Source organism: Vanessa cardui, chromosome 19, assembly GCF_905220365.1.
Source record: "Vanessa cardui chromosome 19, ilVanCard2.1, whole genome shotgun sequence".
NCBI lineage: Eukaryota > Metazoa > Arthropoda > Insecta > Lepidoptera > Nymphalidae > Vanessa > Vanessa cardui.
The window spans coordinates 773,247-787,138 of NC_061141.1; the positions used below are offsets into that span (position 1 = coordinate 773,247).

Genomic DNA, 13,892 nt, shown 5'->3' on the forward strand with positions numbered 1-13,892 from the left:
AACCTCTGCATAAACGCTACACAAAAATCTTTACTCATCTATTAAAAGAATATTTCCAAATATTATTGTGTTTTTAGATAAACAGTATGGCCTCGCTTTTCGTGCTGGAAACTCTGGGCAAAGACATCAGCGATCAGCTTTATACAATTGACAAAGACTTTGAAATCCTGAAAAACTTTACTCAGCATTTGAAAACTATGGAATTAGAAGAGAGACCGGCCCTGAACTGGTCTCGAGTCCTTAATGTTTCCGAAGATTCCGAACTGTTACAAGTTTTCCGAAACAAATCACATTTGGGTAAAAATATACTGTGAGTTTAATTTAAGACGATTTTTTTTCATCGCGAATTGTACTATTGAATTTTGATAAAGATTTGTCAGATTGTTTATTGAGTATATTAAGAATATGTATTACCCCATGGTTTCCAATATAAATGTTCGAATTGATTATGTTCGTCAATAGGACCCAATATTAATTAACTTTCGATTTAATTGTAACCATAATCTTAACCAGTGTATAGTATAGTGTATCAGTGTATAATATAATAAGTGTACCTTAACTGATTGTGGACACAGACCCCACTGAATATTCATGTGCGTAATTTGTGTTTATAATACATCTCGTGCTCGGCGGTGAAATAAAACATTGTGAGGAGACCTGCATGTGTCTAATTTTCCAATGTGTTCCAAAAACCTTCTCAAAGAGAGAGATAGACCTCAGCCCAGAGATAAATTTACAGGCTTTTAATCTAATTTATTTCAGTTAATATGGTCACAATTAATATTATTTATATTAATTATATTAATTGTGACCATATTAACTGAAATATATGTAACTCGTATTACAAGTTGAGTTTTAAAGAGTGCCCCATACAACTTAATCATTTCACTTACAGGATAACAGTTCACGGAGCGCTGGCTAAAGAAGTTGTAGGCCAGAACCCTCTATTGGAATATAAAATAGCTCCGTTCCTGAAGAACATAAATATAATGATAAGAGCAATGAACGAACAATTGGACGTGGCGCCTCGAGGACTGCAGATAAAAGTCAAGGAATTGTATCCAGACATTATAAGAACAATTTTAACAACGGCTTTAGACGAGGAAAAGGTGAGTGAGGTTTTAGTTTTACCAGCTCTAACTGAAATAACCAGTAATTACTATAAAGTTGTTAAACCCTTTTGTTATTTGTTTGAAAAAAATGTCAGACGATAAGAGTACTCATTACAATAATTACTAAAATTTTATTGTTACTAGGTATTTTCCCTGGCTTTGCTTGTGTAGAATATGAAAACACACCTTAGTGGATGTCATGATATGATATTTTATATGTAGATCTTTTAGAACATTTAGTTCTAAAAATGACAATGCTGTCATACAACCTTTCATCGACCTTTTCAATGTTTTACAACACTTTTTTTCCAATTAAAAGGAGCATATATGCTTTCTCAAGCCCTAGAAGATTTGTGTACCAAATTTTATTTAAATCTTTATAGTAGCTTGTGCGTTAAAGCGAGACAGAGCTACTTTCGCATTTATAATATTTGTATGGATTGTAATATTTTGTTCTTTCTTTCCTAAAGAGCTACAAAGCTTTGTCAACGTCTTGTCAAGATATTTTATGTCACGGGGCAGAAACAGCTAGAGTGTACTTAAATTTTCCGCCTAATATAAATGAAGAAGTACTTGTCACGACATTATGCAATGTAACTATTTCAATCGAAAAAGGATTGCGAAGAGAATCGGTGATTGGAAAAGCGGTAAGTACAACAAAGTGACTTTGAAAATTAAATGGAATACCCTACAAATTACCTACGCCTATAAGCCTACCTATGTCAAACAAATAAAATAAATCTTACAGATAGATGATATAATAAACGCAAAACACACGAGTTTAGAAGAAATAAATTGGACCCAAATAATAACTGGCTTGAATACACTGTATGAAAAACTAAACGATGATTACACATATCTGTTCGAATACAAAACTTATGGGATGGACAAAGAACTACAGAAGGAAGTAGCCGCGTTGATGGATGAAGTGATGGACTTCTGGTTTAGCGCTAAGAACTTGAACAGGATTATGCACATAAGGTATGATTACTTTAGTCGTTAAATAGTATAAAAGTGTTCGAACTGATGACTGACTGAATCAAAAGGATCCTCTTTATTCTCTCATGGAATCGGCTCCTCCACTTTAAATTATCGGAATAACGTTCAAGCTTGTCTAAAAGCGCAGTTTTTTATAAATAAATCTATTTTATTCAATTAAACTTAACAATGAAGCCTTTTTGAATCGTAGATATTTAAATACTATCATCGTTTCGGAAAGGCTCCAGGGAGAAAAAATGGCAAGAACTCTGGCTTATTTCAAAACAAATAGATCTACAATACGGATTTTTACAATAATCAGTTTTGTGATCGAACCCGTACCAAAATTCTGGCGCTTTATTCTAATTTAGTTTTAATAAACTTTTTTTAATATATTTTAATATTATATTTGTTAAGTTTAATAAAAAAACAGCATTTATCCTCTCTGTGATGTCTATCACATAAGAACGTACTTCAACTATATTTATAGTTCAGTTATATATATAACTATATATATATATATATATATATATATATCTTTATAAATATTTTTGTTGAAATTCATCGTGTAAAAGAAATTGAAAAGTAATATTTGAAATGTTCACGTCATTTACTATGTCATATTATTGTATTCTACAGGTTGAAATAGGTTCTTACTTATTATGTAAAGAAATATATTCATGATTACTGATTAAAATTATTATGAAAAGTAATTTTAAATATTGTGTCCCTCTAGCGTTAAACTCGGTCTCCGATTTCTGGACGTTTTGGACCGCGGCATCTTTAATATAACAGCTGACGTCTGGTTGCAACTGAAGTACAGCTTGGTATCAGCGGCCGGACCGATGATGGTGGCTGATGATGTCATTCAACTCATTGCAGGTAAGATTTATAAGTTGGAGTCTTATTAGTTAAAAAGAAGTCATCATCTAGTGTATATGATGGATATATTAATTCTAGTATATATCAACAAGGTATGTATCAGTAGACTTTATGCCGGATACCCACATATGTTTACTGTGTATACTCAGAGATATACAACATTAAAGACTGATCCTATCTATCTATGTATATAAAAGAAAGTGACATTAGTTACACTATCTATACTCAAGAACGGATTAACCGATTTGGTTGAAAATTGGTGGAGAGGTAGCTTTGAAACAGGAGACGGACATTTTTATCCTGTTCGACCGCGTTTCAGTGAAGTCAGTATAAAATGTGGTATAACAAAAACGGAACTTTTTTTCTCACTGGAAAAATGCATTACGCGCTTCCCCACGTGATGTTAAGTGGGGGGGGGGATTCCCTGGAGCACTGGACGCGAAGTGCGCCCAGGTACAAACGCATCGGACATGGAATAACAAAACACAGATTACATATTATAATGATCTTAAAAGAAGTCAGTTAAACATTCTATTGTATATTTTGTGTCAGTATTGCACCCGTACGAAGCCGGGGCGGGTCACTAGTTACGATTATAATCAATTCATTAAATCAGAGTTATCAAAGTGTATATAAGATTTGAAGCATCAAAACGGCATTTTATAATACCTGACGTATTACTGTTAATCCACATCAAGGAAATTGATATTTAAATTCTTAAACCATATCGAAACGCTGTGCATCGGCCACACAGTTGTTACGCATGCGTCATACATATATTTGCATTAGTAGGGCACGCTGCATAATCGACCAAGCGCCTTGAACCGAAAACCCAACGGGTGCAGTAATCGGAACATTTGCATACAGTGCAATAATTATATTATATAATAACAATAACGAGCTGTATTTTATATAACAACTAGTTATTATCTGCGGCTTCGTTCGGATTTTAGAGGTTAGGTTGTCATGTATGGGGCATAGAAGTAGTCTATGTCCTTCCTTGGAGTTTAAACTTGATTCATATCAAATATCATCCAACTCGGTTCAGATATTTGTTAGTGAAGAGCGACAAACAGACAGACAGAGTTACTTTAGTAGTAGTAGTAACAGTCTGTAAATTTCCCTGCTGGCCTCCTCTCCCACTAAGGAGAAGGTTTGGAAGATATTCCATCACGCTGTTCCAATGCGGGTTGGTGGAATGCACATGTGGCAGAATTTCTATGAAATTTGTCACATGCAGATTTCCTCGCGTTGTTTTCCTTCACCGCTGCTGAGCACGAGATGAATTTTAAACACAATTAAGCACATATCATGTGCTTGTCTGTGGCGCTTGTCTGGGCTTGTCTGGGCTTGAACCTGCAATCATCGGTTAAGATGCACGCGTTCTCCACCACTGGGCCATCTCAGCTCAAGTTTACGTTACTTTAGATATAATATTAGTATAGACCAAGCCAGTGTTACTATAAGCACAAGGGACATAACATCTTAGTTCCCAAGGTTGGTGGCACATTGACGATGTAAGGAATAGTTAATATTTCTTACAGCGTCATTGTCTATGGGTGATGGTGACCACTTACCATCAGATTGCCCATAATCTTGTCCGCCAACCTATACCATAAAATAAGATACTAGTGAATATTGATTAACATTAATATAAACTAAGCTGTTTATTATTTTCAGGTATATCGAAAAACGAGACCTATTCGACCAACATACCTCCGATCACAGCATCAGCCTTGCAACACTTTCTACCTAACATGCCGCACATGATCGTGGATTCGGTTAATCTCATCAAATCTGACGCTACTGATGTACGTAGTTCGTATTTATATAATTTATAAAATAACTAACTTGTTTCAAACTATTACCAAGTCTAAATTTCAAATTTTAGTATCTCTTTCAAAAATTTTCCCAAAAAATTTTTATTTTCGTCTTATATTTACTAACCTTCTTGCATCATTTCGGTTGGTCGAAATTTATACAGGAAGTATTGTTAATTCATATTTCTATATATTTAAGGACTGAATGTAAATAATTATTAAGAAAATCAATATGAATTCTATAACATGATCTAATACTTATGATTTTTCCATTGCCTGTCTGATCATCATTTCCTTATGTTGTAATATATACTCTGCTAGTCTGTCTAAATTATGTTGTAATATTGACTTTCTCCTTACAACGGAGAGCAACCGAACTAATTATTACATTTTACGATAAAAATAAGATCGTATCAACATATGACTCCTACCCAGACTTTCACAACGTCCTACCACCTAGCGTCAATATTTATGGGCAAAATGCCCTTGTGAGGGTACAAGTCACAGTGTTTATTCGTCAGCCTCCTTTAAATTTATGTAAATAAGCTTAACATTCTTTAATATTTTCTAAGGTGACCTATGTTTTGCAATACTTCTGTAATAGTATTCAAAATACGGGTTAATCGACACTAATTTAAGTTATCAATAATTTTATTTAGTCTTCAAAATCTCTATTTGTTTTTCAGGTTGCACCAATAATATCTTTACTGAACACCGAACCATACTGGCCTTGCTCAGACAGCCTCTCGCAAGTCCTGCAACTCAGCCAGGAATCAAAAACAGCTCTCACATCGCTGGAAACAATAATGTGCTTAAATAATGACATTCAAAACGAATGGAAAACTTATTTGGCGGCCAGAAACGCGACAATGTTTGTGAGTTCATAATTGAAATCAAATTACTATATATTATAAACCAAAGTACCCACCGCGTCTCTCAACCTGCCTGATTGAACGCGATAACCGCAAAATTTATACTTATTTCAAAGATGGACGCAATTGCTATGTGTGATATGTAATTAATTAAATACCTGAATTTAATGAATTCTATGATAAATATATTATTGAATACCAACATATTGGCCATAATAAGACAATATTTGAGATATAGAGATAGATTTTATATAAAAGATAGATAGATTAACAACAATATCATCGCTTGCTTAGTTTACCATAACAGACTATATTATATATTTTATTTTCAGAAATCCCAAAGTTGGAATACAACAAAATACTCAGAGAGTCCGTTTCTGAAATTCTCGGCTGCGTTTGACAATTTAGTAAAGGATTTGGATTTGATCAACGATATTTTCGAAAATGCATTCGATGATGCCGAAGACGATCGCATAACATTCGCAACGGCGTTAAAATACAGCGCCGATGCGTTTAACACGACCGACAGGGACGAAATATTGAGGTAAACGTCACTAATAATAATAATAGCACATTTGCTAATATTCTTGCCGTCATTTTGAACCTTGTTTTACTAAGCGTGACTTAAGATTTGTTTGTATGATTGTGGTTTGTATGTTTGTCGATCAAGTTATAATGGACGAAGACACATATATGTTCAAACACAGACTTTGTATCATGTCACTATCTAATGGACTACCTGATGGTACATAATCACTACTCATAGACATTGGTGCTGTTAGAAGTAATAACCTTTCCTTACATCACACCAATGCTCTAATGATCTAGGTAGCTAAGGTGTTATGGCTCTTATGCCTGAAGACAGGCTCATTCCCAAGTATTGTTAGACGACCTCCGTGGTCGAGTGGTGTGTACACCGGTTTTCAAGGGTACGCCACATTGAGGTCCCGGGTTCGATTCCCGGCCGAGTCGATATAGATTATCATTAGTTTTCTATGTTGTCTTGGATCTGGGTGTTTGTGGTACCTTCGTTACTTCTGATTTTCCATAACACAAGTGTTTTAGCTACTTACATTGGGATCAGAGTAATGTATGTGACGCTGTCTCATATTATGTCTCATATTATTGTTATTTGGCGGTAGAATATAGATAAAAGGGTATCTAAACAAATGGGCTTGCACAAAGCCCTACCACCAAGTAGGCGTTACTATACTTACTAAATTTAAATAATATGTCGACCTCTATGGTCGAGTGGTGTGTATACCGGTTTTCATGGGTACGCCATTCTGAGGTCCCGGGTTCGATTCCCGGCCGAGTCGTTGTATATTACCATTAGTTTTCTATGTTGTCTTGGGTCTGTGTGTATGTGGTACCGTCCTTACTTCTGATTTCCATAACACAAGTGTTTTAGCTACTTAAATTGGGATCAGAGTAATGTATGTGATGTTGTCTCATATTAAAAAAAATATATATTTATAAAAAAAAATCATTTTGAAGAATTCATTTTTTTTACTTACGGTGACTGAAGACAATTTGCAATGGATAGCGAGAAGACACACACACGTGTGTGCAAATATAGACTCTCAATTTCAAATGGACCATCTGATAGTACCTGGTACCACTGCTCAGAGGCAGCTAGGTAGCTAAGATGTTATATTTCTTGTACCTGTACACACGCTCTTTTCCACTCAAACCGGAATATAAAAATACTAAGCGTTGCTGTTTGCCGTATAGCGTATAAGTGACCCGTTACTAAAATAAATGTTAATCAAAATACCACCTCATCTAATATGGATGAGTTGGTATCTACCCTAACGCGCAAGCACAAAGCCCCACTGCCAAGTAAACGTTACTATGTCTACTAAATGTAAATATAATATGAATATTTTCAGCAAATTCTTCACCAAACTCGACACAGTCCTGAACTCGATCAACACGTCGTCTGTGCAAGGCAACGTCCCTCTCAACGCGCTGTGGCAGGGCTACCTCAACTGCACCAGCGAGGAGACCGTGGACGCCGACTGCCGCAGCAGCGCCAGAGCCGCGTGGAAGTACACCCTGCAGTTCCTGTCGGTCGCCGGCGGGAACATGACGGACGATCTACTAACATACGTCACAGAGAGCAATGGTACAGTTTGACTTTGATTATTTTATTTGGTTCTTTAACAATGGGTGTGTGTGTGTGTGTGTGTGTGTGTGTGTGTGTGTGTGTGTGATTTAAATAATATAATACAACAAAAGTATAGTAAGACACAAATTAGATGTAGCATCGGAAAATGCAATGGAATGAAAATAAAACCGATTACTGCCGATTTACACAACCAATAGAAATAGCTCCATATAGCGCCATTCGACGCTATTCGTCGCTATAGATTCACGCGTCAGAGAAAACAAGTGTATGTAAATCGACGCGTCAAATTGACGAATATCATATGATATTACAAGTTATTACGTTGTGTTAAAATCATATTCACGTAAGAAATAAATATTGATAATTTGGGATAGCGTACTTAATTCGGATGTGATCGGTTTGTTACGAATTTTGCCGATGCGACATCTAAGTTGTGTCGTACTATAAAATTCTAATTAATTCTATTGTACATAAGAGGAAGTTTGAAAGTGACACCGATAGCTGAGAAGTTATAAGGAAGGCGGCCATCATGGTATGGGCACGTAATGCGGAGGAATGAGGAACATATTGTGAGGAAAGCTTGTGTATGGATACGGATGGACCAAGGAAACGATGGATGGATTGTGTGAAAGAGGATATGGTTAGCAAGAACGTTACTTGTGAGATGACGTCTGACAGAGAAGTATGGAAGGAGAACACATGCTCCGACCGCAAATAAAATTGGGATAAGGGCAGGAGGATGATGATAAACAAAAATAAAATTCTATTCCATACATTTAATAAGTGTCACAATTAAATAGAATATATGCAGTATGCACAAAAACAATAAAAATCTTGACCTAATATTCAGCTTCATAATTTGAAAACTACTTCAAAATAAATGTTTATCAAAAGGAAATAAAAAAAACGATGTAATAAAAATTATATGTAGGAGAAAAGATGCATCCACATAGACATAATTTTGGTTACACTTAGATCGACACTGTTTTGATATTCATCATAGTTTAAGATTTGTTTGTTGCTTTGATTTATTAAACATGTATAAATTATTTGGCCTTGGTAATCTGGTGGGAAGATTAAATATATACTTAATTTATAATCAATCCTTAAAAATATTATAAAATAAATTGTAAACGTTTTATGTCAGATATAATCTTAATATATTTGGCAAAATAAGCTACAACAATAGTTTATATGATACAGTACATATGTTATTTGGTTACAGAGCCAAATGCTACCATCCTTCAACAGCTGGGATTCACGAGAAGTACCGGACTGTTTGTGTTGTACGATAAGCTGCCAGAGTTCCTAGCTGTCCTTCTCAATTCTTACACAGACCTGGGTTTTATGAATCAGGTAAGCTTATCAAAGTATTTAAGTAAAAAATATTGTATAAAAAGGTTTGGTGTACATCAATCTATTGGGTATTACTTATATATTATTTATTATGGATTATGTATTTATTATTTTGAAATGAAAGAAAAAGTCAGTGTGGGCCACGTCTTCCAAAAAGACGACAAACTTGAAGTCCAGCGAATATGTGCTGATGTTTAGTAAAGATATAAAATGCCAAAATGTATCAGTAGAATGGAAAAAAACACGTGAGCCTTTGGATATTCTAAATTAAAAACAAAAGAAGAACTTTTTTGTGGGCTGGGATTTCGGCGAAATATCATTAACAATATGAACTACATTTAGATCTAGTTTTTGTGATGACTTTACGCTGACATAGACCATTAAACATATATACGTTTTGTCAAAGAAATCGAACAGCTATTAGTAACGCTGATTTACTGCTTGTTTGCATATACACACATGTTTGTTCGCGGTAATATTTTATACACCTATAAACATTACACATATTTATTTTATTTCTATGTAGATCCGTCGGGCCTCACATACTCAGTTCTGGGACTGTGACGAGGTTTTGATGTCTCTTAACCCTGGACTCGACAGTCCCATAGACATGTCAATCATCAAACAAGTCCAGCCATTCATCTGTCCCTCCCTACTGCACTGGCTGTCGATGCCCAAGGGAGACAACAAATTAGTCGACGTCTTTACAAAGCCCGTAAGTATTTATAAATTGATGTTAGTTATAAATTAAAATAAATATGCTATGTAGTAAAAGTTTTGAACAATAATAGTAGTCGTCGTGTCTGCTAATTAATAGAAATTTCAATATTTGTTAAAGTCATAAAATAAGAAGGCAGATTTTTTATTATTGTATTTTTAAGGGGCCGTTATAGGCAGCCTATATGTCGGCCCCAAGAAGGCAGTTGAAATTGCTAAATGTTCTTGTAGTGATACATACAGGCTTAAGTCATAATTCCAAAAAATACGACATATTAAAATATAAATAGTTTCGAATGACTTATTAAATAACTATTTCCTCTTCCAGCAATATTATTTCTTTACATTAGAAGCAGAAAACTTAACGAGTACTTACGAAAACGCTTTCAAAAAAGCGAACGCATTGGGAGCTTTGTTAAAAGAAATTGCAAATAAAAACAAAACTATAGTAGATATTAAACTCAGCACGATTAAAGATAAACTTGAACAAACAATAGATCATATTTTATCTTATGAAATAAAAGATAATGATACTTTTTACGTTTCATTCAACGAAGCGAACAGAAAACAGTTAACAGTAACTATCTATTTAACGAAAGTTGTAACAATTATAAACAAACTCATTATGGCTATAGACAATTTTACTCTATCGGATATAAATAATGTTTCTGAAGAAGACATGAGAAGTCTACAAGAAGAATTACCACTTATGCAGAAGATTTATAAAAGGAGACCTTCTGAAACTATTGCTTTCCATTTCGATGTTATAACAGACGTACTATGGACTAATGATAAAGATTACAAATTAGCAGATGCAATAAAAGTCAGTTGCGAGCGTCTGAAAACTAAAGATAGTTCTATGAATATTTTAGATGAAATGGATAGAGTGAAAGGACAGATATGTGCCAAGAAATATTATATATTCTATAGTGCATTACAAAGCATTATGGATGATAATTTTGAAACTGGAAGAAAAAGTCTGCTTGACGTTTTTGAAACTCTTAAAATGGAAAACGAGAATTTCACCGATATAGCGACGTTTTTCAAAGAAAGGTTAATAACAATTACTCCATTGCTATATAAGTTTAATTTTGTATTTTTTTATGGTATAGGTTGGTGGACGAGCATATAGGCCACCAGATGGTAAGTGGTCACCGTCACCCATAGATAAAGATGCTGTAAGAAATATTAACTATTCCTTACATCGTCAATGTGTCACCAACCTTGAGAACTAAGGTGTTATGTCCCTTGTGTCTGTAGTAACACTGATTGTTTTTAACAATCCTTTTAAATATAATGTTAAATGACATATCTTTTTTCAGGCAAAATTTAGTGAAAAATTTGAGAAAATCTGTTAAATACTCACAAGATCTAGGCATCCCTATTTATTTAAAATACCTGCAAAGTAACCTCGAGCATCAAGAAATCGTACTGAGCTTCCTGTCCGGTGACGACTGGTGGTCAGATTTGAGGGATCTGTACAACGGACCGAAAGCTAATAGTTTCTTTGACATCGTTGAAAACGGATTTGAAATTGCTGAAGATGTACTAACACATTTGGATAAAATACATGTAAGTTCTAACCTAATTAAGATACTTATAGATATTTTTAGGAACTTTTTGATCTCAAAAGAGTCGAGATGGCCCAGTGGTTAGAACGCGTGCATCTTAACCGATGATTGCGGGTTCAAACCCAGGCAAGCACCGCTGATTCATGTGCTTAATTTGTCTTTATAATTCATCTCGTACTCGGCGGTGAAGGAAAACATCGTGAGGAAACCTGCATGTGACAAATTTCATAGAAATTCTGCCACATGTGTATTCCACCAACCCGCATTGGAACAGCGTGGTGGAATATGTTCCAAACCTTCTCCTCAAAGGGAGAGGAGGCCTTTAGCCCAGCAGTGGGTATTTACAGGCTGTTGTTGTTTGTTGTTGATCTCAAAATAATAATAGGATATACACAAAAGAATATAAAAAAAATTTTAGTACACACGTTATGTAATATTTTTTTTACCAATTACCTAAAAATGGGTACTGCTTTCTATACGAATTCGATGGCATCTGTCACTTCCCTGGTCTAACGATTCCGTGTGTCAGTTGGTGCGCCTGCTGCGTGACGTCAACCAGACCAGCTCGCAGTCGCTGTGCCAGCTGGACGCGCCGCTGGCGGACTATATGCCCGTCGCCGCGCTGGCGCCGCTGCGCGCGCAGCTGTGCGGCGCCGACGCGCACGCGCTCTTCGCGGAGCTGCCGCCGCTGCTGTTCGCTTCCCAGGTCAGTCAACCTAGCAATCATTTCAATGATCATACCACCTTGATTCATACAAGATATCTTCGTTTTTGTAATCGTGACAACCCATTATTATCATCAAAATGACGCTGCTGGAATCTTTTCTTACGAGTGGCAGACCTAAAATTATAGATAATTAACAACCTATCTATTGGGTGGCTTAATCTTCGTATTATATTTACTAGCCTTCTTGCCACCATTCCGATCAGTCAAGATATATCCAGTAACTATTTTTAATTGATATTTCTATAGATTTAAAGACTAAATTTGTGATGAAAATAAATACTAATCTCGTAATATGATCTAATGCTTATGATTTTTCAATCGCCTCTCAAGGATATCTTGACTTTTTTACGATCGCACGTCTCACTTGAAAGTAAACGTTTTCCGGAGCAATATTATTGGAAACCTAATGCCATATTTTTTTAACCATAGTGATGTGATTATTTATTACAGGGCTACAACAGCAACTTAAAGATGTCCAATGAAATAGATTACGATGAATTATACTCAGATATTGAAAATACAGAATCAAAACTGGAATTAATTAAAAATGGCCCTCTAACTCCAATGCGGCCGCCTTGGGTCACGGACGAAAAACTATCGTCCTTAAAAAATGTCGCGATGCAACTTCTATCTACCGAGTCGCTGATCAAGATATCGTTTGGTGTTCTCAGTAACTTTGTAGATGCGGGAACATTATTCTTGAATAACAGGTACACATCCGTAATTAATTAATTATATACATTTTATACGTACCAATGCCGAGATAAACCAGTAGTTAGAACGAGTGCATCTTAACCGATGATTGCGGGTTTAAATCCAGGCCTCACCTCTGAATATTCATGTGCTTAATTTGTGTTTATAATTCATCTCGTGTTCGGCAGTAAAGGGAAACATCGTGAGAAAACCTGCGTGAGTTTCATAAAAAATCTGCCACATGTGTATTCCACGCGTGGTGGAATATGTTCTAAACCTTTTCCTAAAAAAAAAAGGAGGCCTTAGCCCAGCAGTGGGAAATTTACAGGCTGCTGATGATGCTGATATTTATTAAAGTGTTTTCATGAAAAACATTGAACGAGGGTTTATGTGTCTCAATTATTTAGAACTTTTGAACAAATTGGAGAATTTGGTTTCAAATCCAGACCAGAAATACTACATTTATATGTGCCTTATTATTTTTTATTATTTGGGCGTTAAAGGAAAGTATTTTATGGTATCGAATGACATTTCGCCACTGGGCAGTTTATAAGAATAAGTCAAGTCGTTAAGAGAAAAGAAGGTATGTGGTCAGCAGTAGAACAGTTATAAGATGTTACTAGGCATATTAAGATTGGGTTATTTATACACTTATTCCCATGGCTTGTTTTTTCTGTTACACCCAGTCAGTGCACGCTGTGCTCCGAATTTACCACCTGGTTCAAGCAGCTGAACTTGCAGCTGTACAAGAAGCAGGAGTATGACAGTCTACTTTGCGGGATCGATCAAATGTCGCAGGAAGAAATTCACAGCGCTCTCAAAAATGACTTCCACTGGGACATGGCTATTAGTGAGGTAATCATTTTTCATTTCTCGAATACATTATTATTATTATAATATAAATTCCATGATTATTGCATATTGTGTGAATACAGCTAAAATATGTAAATTTGTGGTGGAATATGGCCAAGATTGCCCGACGCTCGTGCGTGCTTACCAAGCGCACACAAAGACCTAACATATGTAAATAAAA

The 13,892-nt window shown here is 35.4% G+C and overlaps 1 protein-coding gene across 1 annotated transcript in view; it reads left to right on the plus strand.

Annotated features, from left to right (window-relative positions):
• Positions 1–13,892, plus strand: part of LOC124538088 — a 110,412-nt gene that overhangs the window by 63,670 nt on the left and 32,850 nt on the right. The window contains exons 12-27 of the mRNA XM_047115094.1: positions 78–310; positions 896–1,109; positions 1,583–1,759; positions 1,861–2,093; positions 2,827–2,972; positions 4,653–4,783; positions 5,479–5,667; positions 5,997–6,208; positions 7,557–7,792; positions 9,021–9,151; positions 9,678–9,866; positions 10,197–10,921; positions 11,191–11,440; positions 11,969–12,145; positions 12,617–12,876; positions 13,546–13,714. Coding sequence (XP_046971050.1) covers positions 78–310; positions 896–1,109; positions 1,583–1,759; positions 1,861–2,093; positions 2,827–2,972; positions 4,653–4,783; positions 5,479–5,667; positions 5,997–6,208; positions 7,557–7,792; positions 9,021–9,151; positions 9,678–9,866; positions 10,197–10,921; positions 11,191–11,440; positions 11,969–12,145; positions 12,617–12,876; positions 13,546–13,714 — 3,672 coding nt within the window. The remainder of the gene's footprint in view (positions 1–77; positions 311–895; positions 1,110–1,582; positions 1,760–1,860; positions 2,094–2,826; positions 2,973–4,652; positions 4,784–5,478; positions 5,668–5,996; positions 6,209–7,556; positions 7,793–9,020; positions 9,152–9,677; positions 9,867–10,196; positions 10,922–11,190; positions 11,441–11,968; positions 12,146–12,616; positions 12,877–13,545; positions 13,715–13,892) is intronic.